Below are 20,375 nucleotides of genomic sequence, written 5' to 3' on the forward strand. Positions count from 1 at the left end.
ATGTGTTTCAATTAAAACTATCTAGGAACTCTCTATCTGTATCTTCCACTTGGAGCACATCCTGTGCTCCTCCTTCTGAAGTCACTGACTACGTGCTCAAAAACAGGAAGTGTATGATTTAGTTATTTACAGGCTTATCCTGAGCAAGTCAGTGTTTACGGTCACTGAGTTGATTAGCTCAGATAGCAGATTGTGCAATAAATATCACCGAAAATTCTGCACTTTATTGGCTGTAATTTGAGAGATAATGTTTGATTCCACCAGTGAAGGAAGTTAGTTGCTAAATGCTGTGTAGCTGAAGAGTAATTTGCATATCCTGTGTGGGAGCAGTGTGATGGTCGTGTGTTTGCATATTTGTGCATGTAGGTGAGTGTGTGTGAGTGTGTGTGAACAGATGGTGGTGAGTTGGAAAGTTTTTTCACAGAAGTGACCTGTGGAGGAAAAGGCAGAAAAAATAAAAGGAAGGGAAACCTTCCTGAGCGTCAGTACCTTATCTTGTGACGCCTGCTAGGTATTGTTTCACTCGCTGTTTAGGGGGGTTGAAAAAATATAAACAATGTAAGACATAGGCCTTTAAATGATTTTCTTGTTTAGCGTTATTTGTATCAGCAGAAACACAAAAAAAAGTCACCCAATCTCTTGTTTCACTGCACTCTGACTGTTATGTACTTCCCATAATTGATTTAGATTTTATTTTGTTGTAAAAATAATACATAGAAGTGACATTATGGCTGTATGCGTAGCAGAAAACAGGACAGGAAATTGTGTAAAAAAAGGATCCACATTCTTTGAACAGCAGAAACACATCATCTTTATTTGAGATAAGACGTGTTGGGACATCAAACTTAGTATCACGCTTAACACATTTATCATTTATCTGTGGCATTCATGTTCCCAACATCTGCCATATATGGATTTAAAACAGTTAGGGGCTAATATGATTGCAGCCCTCTGGACATCAGTTTCTGTGAAAGCTCTCAGTAATAACAACAACAACAGCCAGAGAGTCATGACTGCCTGTTTTCAGTCAAAGGTTAACAGTCACAGTGTGAATGTTGTGCTGAGATGAGGGGCCATAGCTTGACACAGAAGTTGATGATGTTGTTTATGTTTCTCTCATCTGTGTGGGGGATTGGAGCATGCCATTCATCCAGCACTCTCCTCCTTCTCATAAATCCAGACACACAAGTAGTTAAATTACACATACCCCAACTAATGGATTAAACTTAAAGAGGCTATAATCAATATTTTTGTATTACCAATGTATCGTATGACTACTTGTATGTGAACAGGCAATGAGAAACCCACAGAGAATTATGACCCGACTCTGCACTTTCCCTCATCCTTACTGAACATTTAGTTTATTGTTTTGGTTTGACGGCCCACAGCTTTACTATTTTGCTTCACTCTTGCACTCTAAACAGCGTCACTTTTGGCCCCCCACAAGCAGCTGTTTTCTGTTAAAAACAAGACTGAAGAGTCAACGGCCATGCTAGCAGCTCTGTGAGGCTGTGTAGGCCAGCTAACATGCTGATGTTTAACAGGTATAATGTTTACCATGTTCACCATCTCAGTTTAGCGTGTTAGCATGCACACAATTTGCTAATTACTACTAAATTCAAAGTCCAACTGGAGCTGATTGGAATGTCATTAGTTTTGCAGGTATTTGGCCATTGAACAAAATAAAATTGTGACCTGACGGTGGCACTACATGAAAAATCAGAGGATCACCAATGTTATTATAATTAATACTGAGTGGGACATTAATGTGTGTATGAAATTTCATGGCAATTCATTCAATAGTTGGTGGACCGACCGACTGACCGAAATTTCCGTACCTAGCCTGGCTAAAAACTTTAAAATCCCACTGTGCACTACCTGCTCAGCACCAAACTGCAGACAAACAAGTTAGCGACTAGCTGTTGAACATAGTGGACCATTTCGTAGCTAAAGAGCCAGATATTTCCCTGTGGAGACCAAAATCAGAGCTAAAAGAGAGTGGATATTAGACTTACATTTGCCAGGTGGCCACGAACACAACTCCAAATGAATGCTAATGTTGCTCCATATCTGCTGGATGTGTAAAATAGACAAATGCTTGCTAACAAGTTTGTCACATGAACGTAAAGGGTGATAACATGTCAGAGATATATTTACAGCTTGTTTCGGCTGCCCCCGAATGGCCAGAGAGTTAGTTATTGCAGGTTTAATATAAGAGGGAAGGAATGTATTTTAACAAGACTTGGAGTCTACAGCCACGCTAGCGGCTCTGTGGGTGCTTTGAGCTAAATGCTGAGGTCAGGCTGTTAACAAGCTGACACTGGCAATGTTAACATGGCTAAAAACTCGATATCTTATATACGCTAACAGTGTTAGTAACAAATCACATACTTCAAGAATTAGATTTGTTAAAGCAAAAGTTAAGTCTTTCAATCGGATGAGTAAATTTAGTTACTGAATAAGGCAGACTTCTACAACCTAAAAAAGTCATACAATTCCAGGAAATCCTTGAAATTGGCTGATTTCTCTAAATAAAATAAAGAATAAAGGATAGAGAACCTTTGAAGAGTATCTTTGTGTATCTTTAAAACAATGACCGCTAAGTACCAAGGAGGGAAAAAATCAGCTCATATCAAGTTCCTAAAGTCGTTTGACAAAAGCAGAAGACAAATGGTGTGGGAGTCCCTGGAAAAATATACTGGAAATGTATTGTCAAGTGGCTGATTGTCAAATCAGCTCACACTTCCTAAAGCACACACAGTTGGAGGATCTGTATCACGGCCCTGAAGGTGTTTGCTTGTGAGTTAGAAAAAAGTGAGGCTGGTGAGAGAGAGAGAGGCGCAGGCAGGGAGCAAGAGGCGTGAGAGAAAAGCTTCTTGACTGGTTTTGTCTGGTTGAAGTCGAGCTGTATATTAACACAGTGGATTACAATTAAGTGAGGAATGCTTGCCTTTGTTGAAACGTTTGTGGTGATGTCATCAGTAGTTCCCCTGGCACCACCTGGGTAGGATTCACAGGAGGGGACATGCAGTTTAAGGCAGCGATCTAGCTGTTGTAATGTGGCCTGATTAGTCACCTGACTGTTTTTTTTAAAGCGTTTTTTGACAAAAGACAGGCTTCAGTCAGCAGTGCCATAAAGATTAGCTGCCTAGTGAACTGTGTAAACAGACTGACAAATCTGTGTGTTTGTGTGAGCAGGAATGTACAGGAATGTGTGTGGGTGTCAGTGTCTGTATGCTGTTGTATATAATGTGTGATTTAGGAGAGAAAATGGCATAAATAAATAATAAGACATAAGTTTGAGTGAGTGGAGATGATTAAAAAATAGAGACAGTGAGCTGTGTTTGCATATGTGTGTGCATGTAATGGATAGAAAGTGAGAGACGGTGGTGAAAGGAATCCAAAATAAAGAAAGTGTGTTGGAAAAAAACAGTGAGTGGGAATTAAAGGAGGACTCGTGGCAGAACCCACAGTGCTGATGTTAGCTGTCTGATCCACTGAGAGACAGTTGGCAGCAGACTGCCTTCCAAGCCGCAAATGTACAGTAATTCAAAGCATGCGACGTGACGCCGTTCCCTGCGAACTGGGAACTGGGGCTGCAGTCACCCACACACACACACACTGAAGCAATACACCCTGTAAAAGTAACACTGAGCGCTCCATTTCACGTGATACAATTATTCACAGTTCCATAGCAAATTTGGGCTGAAGCTAATCTCATAACTTAATGGCATGGCGCCTCTTGCAAAAACCAGAACTTCTAAACAACTGTAAGGAATTCAACTTATGGGTGTCAGTAGCTTGGCTTTATTGCATCCAAAGTTTATAAGAAAAAGATCAGCAAAGTTAGTATGCAATTATCACAATACACTTACAGTCAGTAGTGTGCAAATAGGATTTATTGCCTCAATCAATTATTGTTTGGCAGCAACATAACTAACCTTCTGTTTCAGAGTAATCAGCACAGAGAAGTATTTTGTTCTTGCCATCTGCACCAAGTCGAAGTTCTGAGTTAGAAGATTAAGATTAATAGCATAAAGATCGAGAAAGGAAACAAAAGAATAACAGCCAAGAGTTGGTGAAAGGAAAACAAGATTCCAACTTTTGTAGGTTAGTTCTCATGAGCTTCACATGACTTGCATTTAGCCCCCTTCATTCCCTCCTTTCTCTCTCTGTACCGAGCGCCCTCCCTCCTTTCCTCAGCCACTTCCCACCCCAATCTCTCCCCCTCCTCCTCTCCGTGCAGCACATAGACTTCCTGTGTGTCCTGGCCTGAATGGTATGTGCATGGAGTGGGTGTCTGGGAGGCCTTTCATCCGGCATGGAAAGAAAAGAGAAGTCAAGGGAGACGGTGAAAAAAAAAAAGAAAGTGAGAGAAGAGAGTCATCTTTAATCCGTTTGAGTCAGAGCAGTTGTCCAGAGGCGAGTGGGGTGGGGCGTATTAGACGGGGTGAGAGGGCTCTGGTTGTGACAGGGATGTGTGTGTAGCGTCTGGAGGGGAAGAGAGAGGGGCCTGCTGGGAAAGCCTGCAGCCTGCCCGTTTGCCTTTCTGGGACAGATAACATCCGGCTGGGACACGGTTTGCATGGCTGAGTGACGATACTAAACTAGAGCAGGTAGAATAGATAAAAATTATAAAGTACTTAAATACTACTACTTTGGGAAAGGGCTAAGTATAATGTAATGCATATCAATCAAGCAAAATTTGCAATGACAAAATGATCACTGAAACGGAATGGGAATCTTGCAGCCCCTGCAGCCTCGTGGGTGAGTGCTGAGCTGCATTTGGCGTTGTCAGACAGGGTGTAGCTGGCTGTTGAGTGCCAGGCCTGACTAGACCCTACCCACACTGTGAAGGGGCACACATGCAAGTCTGAGAGACTGCCTCATGTCATGGAAACAACCTACAGTTGCGTGTGTGTGCACATGCGCACACACAGAATGTCAAGACATGCCTAGACAAGATAACCTTTAATAAGAAGAAAGCATACAGTGCCATCTGCTGCTTGGACTGGATCGGGCTTTAATTGGTACTGTCAGTTGAGTTACATGAAATGCTTCTATCTTCATATATTGCATTGTATATCTGCGTTTTATAGTAAGGAATGCACGATTCATTATCAGCTCCAAGATGCTTTATATAAAAGACAGTATATCATTTTATATAATTAGTCTGCTACATTAAACAGCAATTTTCAACCTTATTATCCACATACAGAAGGTGAAGTAATAAAGGTTCAAACTGAATTATATTTGTATTATAGGTATTCGGTGTATTACAGGAGAGTAGTTCATTAACTTAATGAACTGCTTTTCAGTGATAGATATATCTGTAAGTTAGGTGCAAACTCAACTTAAACAAGTATAGTTTTTTTATTTAAATAGGGCCCTTGATGTTGCGCACAGCTCTCAACCTGTGAGTGATACTGTAGATTTTTCATGGAAGTGACCTTCATTACTGTAGTAAAACAAACACTTGAAATACCTCATTTAGATTACCTGCTATTTGACACTTATCAAGCATCACCATAACACGACTGCATGGTTGTTCCATGTGGGAATACGATTTTTACCCTCATGTGATTAGTGCTACAGTATACTGTCCAACTTGTCCCATCTTTAAAGTGTCAGATTGTAACCTCAAAAGAAACCAGATACACTGTTTTTTACTGCTAGACGGCAATTGATATAGCCCACACAAACAGGTAAAATATGTTTCTTCTTGTTTTTCCTTTTTATGGAGTGTGTGTTTACATTTTTTATAATGTTAGGTACTCCGGTCAATATGATTGCTTAGGTAATTCGATTAATACGTTTGCTGTGATTTGATCTACATGGTTCTACACTACTATTTACATGCAATTCCTCATAGATTTGCAGTATTATTTAGTATTGTGCCTAAGTAAAGCTTCACAGAGCTGCTATAGCATGGCTGTAGACCCTTAGTCTTGTTCCTTTGTTTCCTTCATATACCCAATAACTAGAACCTTCAAAATGGACATTTATGAAACTGTGATCCCTCCTGTGATAAGTTATATGTTGGAGGAAGAGTTGGCCAGAATTAGTGAAAACCTAGCTTGGTTACAGCCATTCTGCTGCAGAATGCTACTTTAAAAAGACCAAAAATAATCTGAAAGGAAACTAAGATATATGAACCACAGATAAACAGTGAATCCTGTGCTTTCACTGCATATTTATTTCAACACAATACAATATATACAGTTTCAAAATAAATTGCAAATCTTTGAAAAAGAACTTGGCCTACGGGTACACTTAACATATAGCACGTAAATCAAATCTTGAGTACAGATAATGTATTGAAAAGTTTCAAATCAAACATACATAAATGCATTGCACTGTATACATAACCATTAAAATAATAATTATTTTACATTTCCAGCAGTTTCATTTGATAAATAGAGTGATAATAATAATATTTAAAAGGCAGTAGTTTTCGTCCTGGAAAGAAAAGCAGAGAAATAGAAACAACAACCAAAAAATAGAGTAATAAAGTTTTGAATAAAACTTTCACCACATTTGATGAATTGATATACTTTCACTTAAGTTAGCATTGTTTTCCATTTTCTCCAAAGCAATGCAGATCTCAAGATAGTAGGCTGTGAGAAAAACACATTACATCACACATCTGAATAAGCTGAAATAGTAGCACTACTGTAGGCTGGATTTTCCAAGGACATGTAATACAGCTTTTTTAAAAGTTACACACAATTTTCCTTCAGACACTCACACTCACACGCTCTCTGAGTCATTGGGTTTATGTAAAGGACACTGAGAGACACACTGAGCATCCTCAGGTGACAGATGGTCAAATAATTTTTTCTCAGCTCATTGTCGCTGTAAGTTCCTGGCATCAGAGATAACAGGTTTAAATGCTTCAGTATTCTTAGGAAACACCTCTGCAGTGTATACAAGGTGGGCGCTGTGCGTGGCAATGAACAATACAGCTTGCATATAACATACTTTTGTCTTTGATATGGTGTATAATAAAAAAACATTCTGGTCAGACTCTCTGATGACACCAAACCCACATGGAGAGGCACAATTAGTTAGAGAACTATGTGATTTTTGTGATGCACATCACATGTAACTATAAAGCGTATCTCTTACCTTTTTTATTTTGTGTGTGTAGGGGGGGGCTTTAAACAGCAAAGTAGATGGAAAAAATTATGGATCTGAAAAAAATATGATGCTCAATAAATATAAGAAAACTCAAGATTTCAAGGTCAGAAAACTTAGTTTTTGGAGTAAGATTTGGCAGCATAACACCTTGTGGCCAAAAAAGTAAATTCCAGTCAACTTTCAAAATCTAGATTTCCAGAAACAAAGTCCAAAAGTCCAAAGTAATCTTCACTCCAGCAGTGGCCATAAAATATTTACGAGGTGGCATAAATCATAATGTTGTCACTGTTTGTTATAGATCTGCATAGCGAGGTGTGGTTCTTTCCCCAGACTGGAAATCATTGAACATTAGGTAATGTAGTGTAATACTTATCATACTAAAGTAAAACCTTTATCAAGATCTTTCCATTATGATGTGTAAAAATGCGTGCTGTTCATTGGCCTGAAGGTGTGATGTGGTGCCATAATGCCTTGGCTGTATCCCTTCTCTACAGGACATCATTTCCATCAAGTCTCACAGTCTAGTTCTTTACATGCAGCTGGTAACTTGGCTGCTTAGTAGACCATCAGCTTTCATCCATTTACTGTAGCATTCTGATCCTTATTATGACAATTAACAGGGTGGTTGTTAAGACACATTTCCTTTTTCAAGCTGTCTGTCTACTGGAATCATTTCAGTTTTTCTTAGTTGTTTTGGGGGTTTTGATATTTTCCTGAAATGAAAAGGATGGAGGAACAGTGCCTAAGCACCTGTCCAACTGCTCTTTTCAAGAGAAATCTCATCTTTGGATTTATTTCTCATTAATTCAGGCCAAATGCCTACTGACAAACATTTTTGCATCTCATCCTATCCTCCCTTTATGCATTCTGCTAGCTATGCTTTTTTGTTACTCCAGTACCTGCCCTAAAAGGTCTCTCTACACAGCTGGAATGGAGCGTTGTATCCAATTTTGTATGATCCAAGGAAATCTGACTGATCCCATCCCATGCTCAGATACATCTGTAAATACAATGAAAAAGTTTGGATAAAGTTCTGAGTTTACCAGAAATGATTTACCTCACATGGCCTTGTGTAAGATGGAGGACATTTGCTGTGCTTCAGCAGAGGGGTCAACTCATGATTTTGAAGGAGTCAGCTCTTGGAGTGATACATCAGTGGAATATGTTGTGGGTAATAGCTCAGGAAACGGTCTTTCAACTCAGACGATTCTTTCCTCTTTTGAGAGCAGCTACAGTAATAATCTTTTTCCAAGAAAAGCAATGCTTGGCACCATTAGCCAACACTACAGCTCTGCTGGAGGTACCAGACCTTGAATAGGTTAGAGTGCTCTTCCAGGAGGCACTGTGGGAGACATTCATCCACAGGTGTCAGCATGCTAGAAATTAGCAGGAAATTCTTGTTCATGTGTTACTGGAAAGAAGCTGTTGATCTCAAAAAGGAAGAAACAAGTATTGGAATAATTTGACAAAAGAATGAGGTGTAGTCCCTCATTCTGGACGAATGAGGGACTACACTGTGAGAATGACTTCCGGATGGGAGCCGAAACGTTGATTGATTCTGAAAACAGTGTCCAGATGACTACGACTGAAACCTTTTCTACTATGAATCTGAAGGCTCACTAACATTACAATGGATCCATATCACTTTGGTTTGAACTTGAAATCTCTGAAAACACCATTATTCTACTTCTGCAACGCCCTATAGTTCATCTGATGAGACGAGGACTAACCAGTTGTAACAATCTCAATGCTTATAGGAGTAGTTACCTTGAAACTGAGAAAACCAGGTTTTCTTGCTGCCTTAAGAGGTTGGTTGGTGTAGAGAGTGTTTTGGTGTGAGTTGCCGAGTTTTGGCGATATCGGCCGTAGAGATGTCTGCCTTCTCTTGAATATAATGAAACTAGATGGCACTCGGCTTGTGGTGATCAAAGCGCCAAAGCAATGTCTCTTTCTAGAAATCACAACCTGGTTACTCAAGATATCACCTTGTGAGCAGTTTCATGTAGGAACTATTTTCTTTCTACCGAACTACACCCGCCAACTGTATCACTGCGCAGAAAGAAGCATGCAGCGATACTGCTAGCTCACCTAGCACCACTGAGCTAGCTAACGTTACAGCTCAGCCGATGAGGATGCCATTAATGTTTACATCCTGCGCTGTCAAGAGCACGAGCCTCTTGTCTATGAGTAGATAAATCGACAGATTTATCAATAATGAAAATAACTTCATTACTATACCACTTCATAATGTACTTTTAAACACAAAGTATAGAGAAGAGATCTGTATTTCACATGTTTAGTTAAGGTTAAGATCTGTATAAGTGGTCTAACTCAGCATGCGCAAACTGGAGAGAGTGTGAGTCAGTTTCTTCCAGGTGTAAATGTATTCCAAGCTTTGGCCTTACACAGTGACCTTTTCAGCTGATAGTGGAGAATCAGACCCTCCTTATAGAGGGTTGTCTGCACATGTGGTGTTCTTTGATCCATATAGATAGAATGACAAAGGCTTGCTGATAGACAACCGGTTTGCATTATTTTCAGTTAGATTTTTTTGGCATGTCATGGCTCACTGAATTTTCAGGATCTCCAACTATTGAATGAAATACATACTGTATATCTGTGGTTGGATATCTCAGAATATTTCCATGAATACACAAATCAACAGGAATTTGCTTTTCTATTGTAAAGCCAGCATGAGCACACTTGAATGTGTATCCTTCTTTTGCAGCTTGAATATTAATCTGAGAGTCTTAATTAAAAGAACTGTTTGACATTTTGAGAAGTTAGTTTATTCGCGTTCTTGCCAAATGTTGGAAGAGCAGTTTGATACCACTCTTAATCCCGTTTGCTTAGCTTAAAGAATGTATACAGGGGAAAGTAAATGCACCTGGCCAAGAAACAGTCCAGCACATAACCCCATGTAAAACTGCAAATTGTCATTTTTAAATATTTAAATATTTTCAGTTTTAAATAGTGAGCTTTATACGTCTCTAGTAAGCAGATCTTGTTACTTTTGGACAGAACCAAGTTAGCCGTTCCCCCCTGCTTCCAGTCTTTATGCTAAGCTAACGGCTGTCTGTAGCTTCATATGTTCCATAGATATAGGAGTGGTCTCGACCTTCTCATCTAACTCTTGGCAAGAAAGCGAATAGCTTATTTCCCAAAATGTCGAAATACGCCTTTAAGTACATTTAAGAAGGAATGACAGCCGCATTGTTTCACCTGGCCTGCGTAACTCTAAAATGGTTAAATCCATTTAAAGAGACAATACAGATCATTTTTACTTTTTGGAGGGCTGCAGAGCACAGGCCACTGCTGAGTAACTCTGCATGGAAGAACCTGAGATTTGCTTGAGGATTTGTTCTCCATCTAAAGGCTTGGACATCTAAAACCAATACTTGATAGCTTTTTAATGGACCACTAATTTAACCACATGTTAAGGGTCAGAACCAGTGGACTGTCAGGCATGTTGAAAAGAAGGCTCTTTCACACATAAGTCACAAGTCCTCTAGGTCTTACACCATGAACAGTTTTAACAAGTGACTACCTCAATCGTGTCTAGGCTTTTGGTGCAGTTCAAACAGCTACACAATGCAAGATCAATGTGGTAAATTAGCAATGATCTGCCATCCAAACTTAAAGAGTGCTTATGTCATTCTTTTACATCTTTCTGAAAATTGGACTTTGTATGGATCTCTGTTTCATCTCTTTGCTGAATACAGTTTTTGTAGATTTACTGTAGCTGATTTCTCCACCGTACAGTATGTGAGCTGTCAGGCCTTTCAAGAATTGAATTTATTAAGTAGATGAAAAGAGAGCCAAGACAGAGTTCAACACAAAGTCACTTTATTAAGTTTAGGGGCAGGTGGAGCAACTGAATGAGGGATCTTCCTGATCAGGATATCTTTGTTCAAGTGGATGCTGGCTCTGCCCGGCAAGAAAAGACAGAGGAGTGGGAGTGAGAGTTGGCTAAGTGTCTCCAAATAATGATGTCCAGGTATCTGATGATCCAGATGATCCAAAAAAAGGCAGCTCCAGTCAAGCCACACATCAAAAGTCAAAATTTAAATTCAAAAATCAAGAAAAATTAAGTCCCAGAGGGTCTTGAAAGTACACACCACTTAACCAGCGCCAACAAACTGCAGTGTATGTAATGTTCCTACTGTCTGTCTGATATGAAATCACTTATCACACAGGTAGACATTCATTTTCCTCCAAAAGAACAGAAGTTGACATTAGGGGGATGAGGTGCACCTGCCAGGCGCATTGCATTGTACAATGGGGTAACTCGTCCTCTTCCAAAGCCTTTGCTTTGACAATGTGTTCTGCTACTGGGGTTGAAAATGTTCTACACATGGCTGTTTCTCATAATGATTGTTATCCATGTGATCCATGCCAATATAGCACTGTCAAACCTTTATAAAGACATCTCTTATACATTTTTTTAGCATGTGGACATCAGATCCTTTTAAATGCGGTTAAATCGATGTGGACGATCATTATCAGCATCTCTGACCACATAGTATGGACAAGAAGTTCTGACAAAATTAATATCCAACATTCCTTAGTTTCTGTTTTCTCCTCTGTCTCCTGCAGTAACATTACAGACACGGTGCAGAAAAGAAAAATAAGCATTAGGAGAACTCGGAAATGAATGACAACATAATGACATTACACTAAACATTTTGACAGCCCGGAGGACTGTTTGAGGGCAAGTGCCAGCACATCTGATCCTGGCAAGGTCACAACACCAGCTTGATTGGCAGTCTGTCTAAAACACACGGCATCCTGCGCAGAGAGTTCTCTTCACACAGATATTCATAATCCTTGAATACAGGTAATCGAATCCGTTTTCAGGAGTTGACATTTCTCAATCAAAGATGGGTGTGGTGTATGTATATCCCTTTCTTAAATGTTTTGTTGGTGCCTCTCAATAACACAAATACTTGAGTCCTTCTGCATTTGTTCCCCACTCATTTCCTTCTCTCTCTTGGCTGTTTACTTGATTCCCATCTGTCTGTATGTGCTATTTGGTTTCGCAGAGGTGTTCCTTCAGTAACAGTCCAAAACTGAGTTTCCCTGCTGTCCTCTTTGCGTGTCCTCCTCCTCAGCATAGGTTAGCTAGTACACCTGATCATCAGTGCTCATGCAGTAAAGGTTCATCATTATTTGATCTGCTGTAGACCTGACCTACCCAAGTTTAGTGAATTCTGAGTCTCGCTCTTCTCTGCTGTAGCCAATAGTGGCGGTCTTGGGGGACTGGACCTTGCTGATTTCCTCAAGGGCACTGGCCAGAGAGTCCAGGTCCCCTGAGTCCTGGTGCTGGACTTCCCACAGACTCAGAATCACTGATGATGGGCTCTCCTGACATGCAAAGTAGCACAGGTTCCTACAGGCCAGGGAAAATGGAATATTATATTAGAGTAGATCACACGGCAAGGGGTATGAATGAGAACGAATGAGATTGTTAATAGTTCAGTAATGAAGTGATTGCCTTGCACTGCTTATAATAAGAAGGCCATTGCATAGACAATTTTAAAGGGATACTCCAGTGATTTAGTATTGCACTTCCATACACTTGGGGGACTCATAAGAGACAGACTAAAAAAAGAGTGTGCAAAATCAAAGCAGCAGAGGTCGAGACTTGTCGATAGTATGGGTCAAACTCCAAAAACACAGGATCCTACATTTCCCATAATACAAATCAATAATGTCTTTAATTAGACCTTTCCTGCCTACCAAATGCACACTTCTTTCAGACTCTTCCAGTTTGTAATGCAACTTTTTGTTAGAAATTGTAAAGTCTCAAGCCCAAGCTGATACAGCCCCGATGACATCACTATGGCATCATCAGGGTTATTTTTTTTTTCAAATAGAGTAGCAACAGAAGACATTATACTACTGTTTTCACAGGCTGAGTAGTGGCCTACTCCTCGTGACAAGTAAACTGAACTTCATGTATAAACATGGTGGAGGGCCCCTTTAAGCCTTCCCAGTGTAGACTCATTTTGAGTAGTATTTTCTAGCATGTGGGTTGTTGCCTTTCTTATATATGCAGAACAAGATATTTTCTGAATTTCCAGCTTACATGTTCTCATAGTCTAAGAAAATTAATAAAAATGTTTTACTTCATGGCTTGCTATACAGAAATACAAATATTATAAATTGGAAATATCTAAAAAAAAATGTATCTGACTATTAGTGAGTCAGTAATAGTCAGCAAAGAGTAAGTAAACTGGTTTGTCTTAAGGTTAACAATTGTATGGGTACAGTACAATTCAGTTACAGTTTGTAGTGTGAACACATGGTTTACTGTAGAAAACAAGGTCCAAGCAAGATTTCATTTACACTGACTTTCTTCCTCTGCTGTTGTTATAACACCCATCCAACAGAGTGCACTGTTTCATTAGAATGGGATTTCCTTTGTTGCCTTCTCCCCTCTTTTCCTTTCTATCCCACTTTCCTTCCTTGATATGATGCAGTTCCCACACATTCAGGGAAATAATTACAAAAATCAGCTTAACTAGGTAGAGACATTCCCATTACATGCTCCGTGGTGTGTTCGACTGGGCTGAAAAAAACTTTGAAATCCTTTCCCATTCCTCAGTCACAGATGTTTGTTTTCAGACTCGGTTTAAGTGAAATTCCTTAATCACATAGTTTCTGTCACATTTTCTTAGTTAAGTTTTCCCTCTCATGTTTTTCCAACTGGCAAGGAAGAGAGAATACTCACTTTCAGTACTTTTCCCCTCAAGAGCTTGATGGAGCTGACTGCACAGATCTACGAGTCTTCATGGCTATAAGCACTTGATTATTGACTTCTTTTCTGAAGCACAAATAGCGATCACCCCATACCAAACAACTAAAATCCTCCACAGCCTACTCAAATACTGACCAGACACAACCTCTGGAGAGTTTAGCAGGGGTTGAAGGATGGAACACATGCAGAGTTGCTGCTAATGAAGAGTGCTAAAATGAACACATCTTGCCAGAGGCTAACCTGTCAGCGGTCTGAGACCTTCCTTCAGATTTCTGCAAAACACGACATCTTCTCTCCAGTTATTCTGACTGTGCTGAAGTTGGCCCTTACATCTCTCCTCTCTCTCTCTCTCTCTCTCTCTCTCTCTCTCTCTCTCTCTCTCTCTCTCTCGCTCTGTCTGTATGTGTTTCTAGATCTATAATGAAATCAGCAGTGTGGCGTGTTACTGAAGGCTGGTTGGTGATGGAAGATTAGGGCTGACACAGGCCGAAATTCCAGATTAAAAATAGTATTCAAAGCAGGACAACATTTACATAGTGGAGAGACCAGAACATGCAGCATTTCTGCTTTCTAGTCATTATTTTGCAATGACACCTGAACAAAACCTACCAGCTGATTTATATATCTGAGCTTGTGTGACACATTCATGACTCAGCAACAGGTAAATAACAACTGCATACAATAAAGAATGAGAATGAAATGTAGGTTTTTTAGAGTGATATAACTCATACCTGTCAATGTGGAGCTTCTGAGCCAAGAGCTGCCAGTCCTTCCCCTTGGCATTAGCGGTGTCAAAGGTGGCGCTGATCCGCTGACGGATGGACAGGGGGATTTTAAAGGCCCTTGACCCTGTCTGAGAGGTGATGGTACAGTCTGACTGAGTGAAAAAGGGAACAACTGCCTTTTCATTCTAGTAGCAAGAAAGAAAAGAGAGAGGTGTCAGGGTGATCTTGATGCTGCAGCTGAAAATCTCAATATGAAGACAAGGACAAGGACTTATCAAGACAATTTGCAATCTATATATGAAAAGCTCCCCAAGAGGCTCATTAAGCAAGCTCTTAAATCAAATCAAGAGTTATTCAGTGTTATAAAAGAACCTATTAAAAAGCCGCATGACTGCCCACGCACCGAGCACACACTGTTTCGACGAGTGCTACTCACCTCCACCACAGACGTATAGACCTGGAGTATCTGCTCCTCGCCTTTGACCTGTCGGACGCTGATCTTGCAGGAGAGATGAGACGAGGAGTGGCTGCATCGCTCCAAAGAGAAGGCACACTGCAGGGGATGCTGGTTACTGGCCCACACCTGAGAAAAGTTGAACTCCTGCAGGGCGAGGAGGGATGGAGGGCAGACAGGGAGAACGATGAAAGGATTAGACAGAGGAGACAACAAACTCATTAAATCCCTGCTAAGGACATTCATTATTTGAATCCTGCTTTGCCACCCACTTTGCTGTTTACATGATTCATTAAGACTGAATGAGCAGCCTCTTTAGCCAACCAATATTACCTAATCAAGCAGTTAACCCATCAGAAAGAACACCAACATTTAGAGCCCTAGGGACAAAAATGTATCCTGTTAACATCTAAAAGAGACGGAGTCATTAGTGCGAAAATGTTATAAGTTAGACGTTATTTTACTTACTGTTGCCTGGGAAAAATAATTAAGTTACGATATATTACTTTTGCATTACACCCTACAGCGTGGCTAATATTACATGCAATCATTAGGTTGATAAATATTACAGACCTAAGCCCACGTTAGCAGAAATTGTTTATGTAATGACATAAAGTCATCATCTGATGATTATTTTAGTAAACATACAGCCCACAGCATTACATCCAGACTTTCCAAGCCATTTTTACCACTTTGTTGGCTTTTTATGTTTTCTTTTCCAAATTCTGATACTCCTAATATTCTTGAATATGCTTCTAAATGCCAATCCGTTAGATCAGAAACTGTAATGTGATTATAGAATTAGGACAGAAATTTACCCAGTTTGCTCTGCACTTCCCCCAAAAGTGGCAGCTGAAAAACCATAAGTAACAGCTTTGGAGTGAATGGAATTTAAAAGGCCAATTTCGATTTCCGAATTACTAACTACTGCATGACCCAGACAGTGGCGCAGTGAGAACAGGTCAAAAACACTGTTTTACGGATGAATCATCCTCTCTTCAGATCCATCAGACAGGAGGATGGCTACTTTTAAAAGCCTTCTTTAGGCAAGAGTAGTGTCTAAATGAAAGCCTACAGTCATCTTCCCTGTAGGACCCTCACATAGTGGCTCTTCCCTCTCCAAGAAAACCTTGTTGCTATTCTGGCGGCACTATGGTGGGCTAATTCTGCTAATAGGATGTCACTGGTGGGATAAACATCACAGGGCAGGGCAGAACATGCAGCATGTAGACCCCTAGGAAGATAACTATGAGGTGTGTGTGTGTGTGTGTGTGTGTGTGTGTGTGTGTGTGTGCGCGCGCGCCTGCCTAGCAGTCATAATTAATTTTGAACGGGTGTGTGTGTGTGGGTGAGATAGCTGGCCTTAGTGATCTCCTGCTGTGCCCTTGCTGCTGTCCTTAGGCTTTGATGTGACCAAGTAAGAAAAAGGGAAATTGGTAGAGGAGAGAGTTCTAATGGAGGAACAGAGGAAGCTGAGAAGATGAAGGTACACAGATCTGTGACCAAGCTCGGTTTAAATTAGAACTGAGATGCACATACAGTAAACCTGCTCGCTGCTTTGCATTCCTTTACACTAAATGACACAAACTCACAGTTATAAACTGCCTACCTGGCAGGTGGTGAAAGGCTTGATGCTCCAGAGTAACTGTGGGATGTCCTGGATGGACACCTGGAGGCTGAAAGTGTTCTCCCGGAACAGCAAAATTTTAGGCTCCTCCAGCAGCCGCCCACCCCTGCTGCGCTCGCCCACTGCCACCTCCTGATAAGGAAAGGTGTGGGTGGGGGGTTTTTTTTTTTTTTTGGGGGGGGGGGTAGAAGTGGAAAAAAAATAAAGGTAAACATTTTGTATGGTTGATAGATTCAGTGTACAAAGCCAGGACTTCGGATAGCACAGCACACAGCTTTTCACAAGAATCTATAATAATAGGCTATATTAGGAATGCACACAGATAACCCAGAGCCTCATTGATAGAGCAGGAGCAAATAGTTGATTAATCAAATGAATCGTAAACTATTTTGACAATCAATCGTTTAAGAAATTTTTCAAACAAAAATGCCAAACATTATCTCGTTTCAGCTTCTTAATTTGAGGATTCTTTGTCTTTTGTGAAAGTAAACTGAATATGGGTTTTAGACTGTTGGTCAGACAAAACTGATTAATTGAGAAAAGAAAATAGCAGATCAATCCATAATGAAAATAATTGTAACTTGAAGCCCTAATTTAACAACTTCAGTGGCTGTATATGAACCAAAATTCCTTTTATGAGAACCCTTTTCCTAAAACCAGTTTCCTCCAAATGCAAAAAAAGGGAAAAAAATTTAACCCCCCCAACACACACACACACACACACACACACAAACACAAATTAATGTCAAATACACACTAGAAGCTTAGACTTTTAACTGTCTGTGCTCTTTGCAAATTTGTAGAAATGCTGTGACCATGATGTAAAAAAATAAATAAATCAACTCTAAATGAAAAATAAAAGCAGAGAGGTGTACTGTGCATTTTTAAGCTTTCAAAATGCATCCAGAGTGATTGGCCCCTAAAAGTTAAAAAACTCAACGGTGGCCTCCAAGAGCCACTGCTGCTCACAACACGTAACCAGACACAAAGTGGATCAAACCGACTGACTGCACTGCATGAGTGACAAACCGACACTGCTAGAGCCTAAAAATCTGTTAAAGATAGCAGCCATAATTGTCAACATATTTGCTGTACACAAAGATGGGACATAAACAGAGAAGAAATCAAAACAAAAGTATTTTGTCAATATTGTAATATATATATATGTATATTTTCCAGATATACGGGGAACAATAACAAGTGCATGTGTTGGTATGTGCTTGCATGTTTGTGTTTACATTTTCTGTATCTTGAGAATGCAGGAAGGGGTGGGGGATGTAAGGCCGGTATGCATGGTGATTATCCTCTCAGTCACACAGCACAGAGAGAGGGCAAATGCAAAGCATACAGGCTGTCTTGAACCTGATCAATTCCTGCTTCAAGCTCACAGGGGAAATGAATTGTCGTATGAAGCACAAACAAAAGCCAACAAAAAAAAAAGAGAAAGAACAAATAACCATGTCCGACTGATGGAGAGGTGTAGTGAATTGGCTCTTGGCACCTACACCCAATTGCTCTGTGTTCACATGCAATTCTACCTCTTGAATGAAGCCAAAAGTGAAGCAGGGCTAGTGGCTACACGGGACAACTATCAACACTACTTCAGAAAAGGTGTGTGTGTTCAATTAAGATAGGAAACAAACTACTCTTGCAAAAAGTATTTTTTGGCTGCACAACGCTTGAACAAAAAGAGGTGTGTTTGTGTTTCTGAGTGAGGCCACACTGCAAGAACAAGGGTAGACTTTTCACAAAGCACCACTCAAGAGCACACTGATGCTGCATCTGAGAATGTGTCTCATTTTAACATGTTCAAAAACTCGTCATGTGGAATGCAATGCTGAAACACATTTAATTAACAGAGAGCAAATTAAATTACGCTAAGAAAGGGCAGAGAAGCAACCTTGGAGCATCTGTTGTCTTTGTAATTAAAAGTCCCTCTTTGTCTCCTAGTCATCAAGCATCTCCCAATGGCAATGTTAGTGAACAGGCAGATCTTCAGTGGAGCACAAAAAAACTCAGACAGCAATTCTTCCAGGCAAAACCACCAGCCGCTTCGACCAAACCCTTGCAATGTAAGTGTCTTATATCATATATGTATATCGTATCATATATTGGAATTCTGTTGGAGGCTGTATGGAAGGCAATGTTGGCCCGTCGGCCAGTCTGTCCATACTTCCAGACTGAAGTATCTAAAGAACTATTGAAAAGATTGGCATGAAATTTTGTATTATAACTGGTGATCCTTTGCCTCTAGTGCCACCAGAACATTGACATTTGTGGTTTTGAGGGAAATGTTTGGATAACTATTGGTTGGACATTCATGTTCTAGATAAATTGTAATACCACTGATGATCCCTTAATTTTAATCTAGCACCATCATCAGGTTAGATTCAATTAGACTTTGGCCAATAATTTGGCTTTTAAACTAATGCCCACAAAACTAATGACATTCCTATCAGCCTCTGCTGTGCTTTGATTTTAGTGCTAATTGGCAAATGTTATGCATGCTAACACCCTAAGCTATGACGGTGACAACAGTAAACATTACCTGCAAATAAGTACAGCCTTACAGAGTCAGGGCAAACAAAGTAGGTATTTTCTTTTTTTCTTTCATACAGAAAACTGATTTTTGTGCTTTTCTCCTGTTGTATATGACAGTAGGTTTCATTACCTATCATGTATACAGGTCAAAGCAAAAGGAAATCAATGTTTTTGAAATTTTGACATAACGAAACTATTCAACTATACTCAGATGTCATTATCAAATTATATTGAATCATCCCTGGTTCTTCATGGTTTCCTTCTATATCCTCTCTCTTCCCTCATACCTGAAACGCATGGGGTGTGTCGTCCACACAGTAGACCCTGAGGGTGAAGCCCAGAGAGTTGCTGGTATCCGGACTACCAAACACAGCCAGCCTCAGCCGCTTGGCTGCCTCCTGGTTCAGCGGCTCCCCCACCAGGGCGTAGTGGCCTGGATGCTCCAACAGCACGTGGCACCTCTGAGCCTCCAGCAGACAGTAGCAGGACGTGCTCTCCTCGTCCACAGACATCACTTCCTTTGGAGGGAGGATACATCAGGAGAGACCAGATTTAGTTCTGGTGCATTAAGCACCCACTCCATTAATAGTTCATTTTAGGGTTAATCATGAGAATAGCTCAATATTGGAATGCTGTCTTGCTGATGATTTTTAATTTTTGGTTTTGAGGATTCAGCACAAAGCTATACACAGTGGAGCTAAGCGAATTTGTTTGCAAAAGGAGAAAGAGGCTTTAACTTAACCATCCAACTGAAAGCTGAACTCCACTCAGCCTGTGTTACGTGAGTAATAGTAATTGTTGCAAATATGATTGAGCAAGATCTATTATTCTATCTATTAGCTTATTACCTGTAGAAAAATAGACAAAGAGAAAAACAAATGGCAACGCAGTTATGCAACAAGCCGTGAGAGGCATAACTCCAGCATTTAAAATTGAAGCAGTGTTTTGTTATTAAGGATATTATTAACACACCTCACAGACAGTAAACTGGAAACTTTCCCTCATACACAGACTCAGAATCAGGAACTGTGCAAACCTGAACGCAGGCCAAATGAATAATCACACATCTCACTTAACAGATGGGACACAGTAACACTGACAAAACGGATTAGCAGGGTGCATTTGTAT

The 20,375-nt window shown here is 40.2% G+C and overlaps 1 protein-coding gene across 2 annotated transcripts in view; it reads right to left on the reverse strand.

Annotated features, from left to right (window-relative positions):
• Positions 1–6,173: 6,173 nt before the first annotated feature.
• LOC122865610 (netrin receptor UNC5D-like) overlaps positions 6,174–20,375 on the reverse strand; it is a 152,595-nt gene continuing 138,393 nt past the window's right edge. For both annotated transcript variants that reach the window (XM_044174290.1, XM_044174291.1), the window contains exons 14-18: positions 19,535–19,765; positions 16,689–16,838; positions 15,062–15,226; positions 14,632–14,810; positions 6,174–12,529 (exon numbers count right to left, since the gene is read on the reverse strand). In XM_044174290.1, coding sequence (XP_044030225.1) covers positions 12,331–12,529; positions 14,632–14,810; positions 15,062–15,226; positions 16,689–16,838; positions 19,535–19,765 — 924 coding nt within the window. In that variant the 3' untranslated portion in view covers positions 6,174–12,330. The remainder of the gene's footprint in view (positions 12,530–14,631; positions 14,811–15,061; positions 15,227–16,688; positions 16,839–19,534; positions 19,766–20,375) is intronic.

The sequence above is a fragment of the Siniperca chuatsi genome, linkage group LG18 (genome assembly GCF_020085105.1).
Source record: "Siniperca chuatsi isolate FFG_IHB_CAS linkage group LG18, ASM2008510v1, whole genome shotgun sequence".
Classification (NCBI taxonomy): Eukaryota; Metazoa; Chordata; class Actinopteri; order Centrarchiformes; family Sinipercidae; genus Siniperca; species Siniperca chuatsi.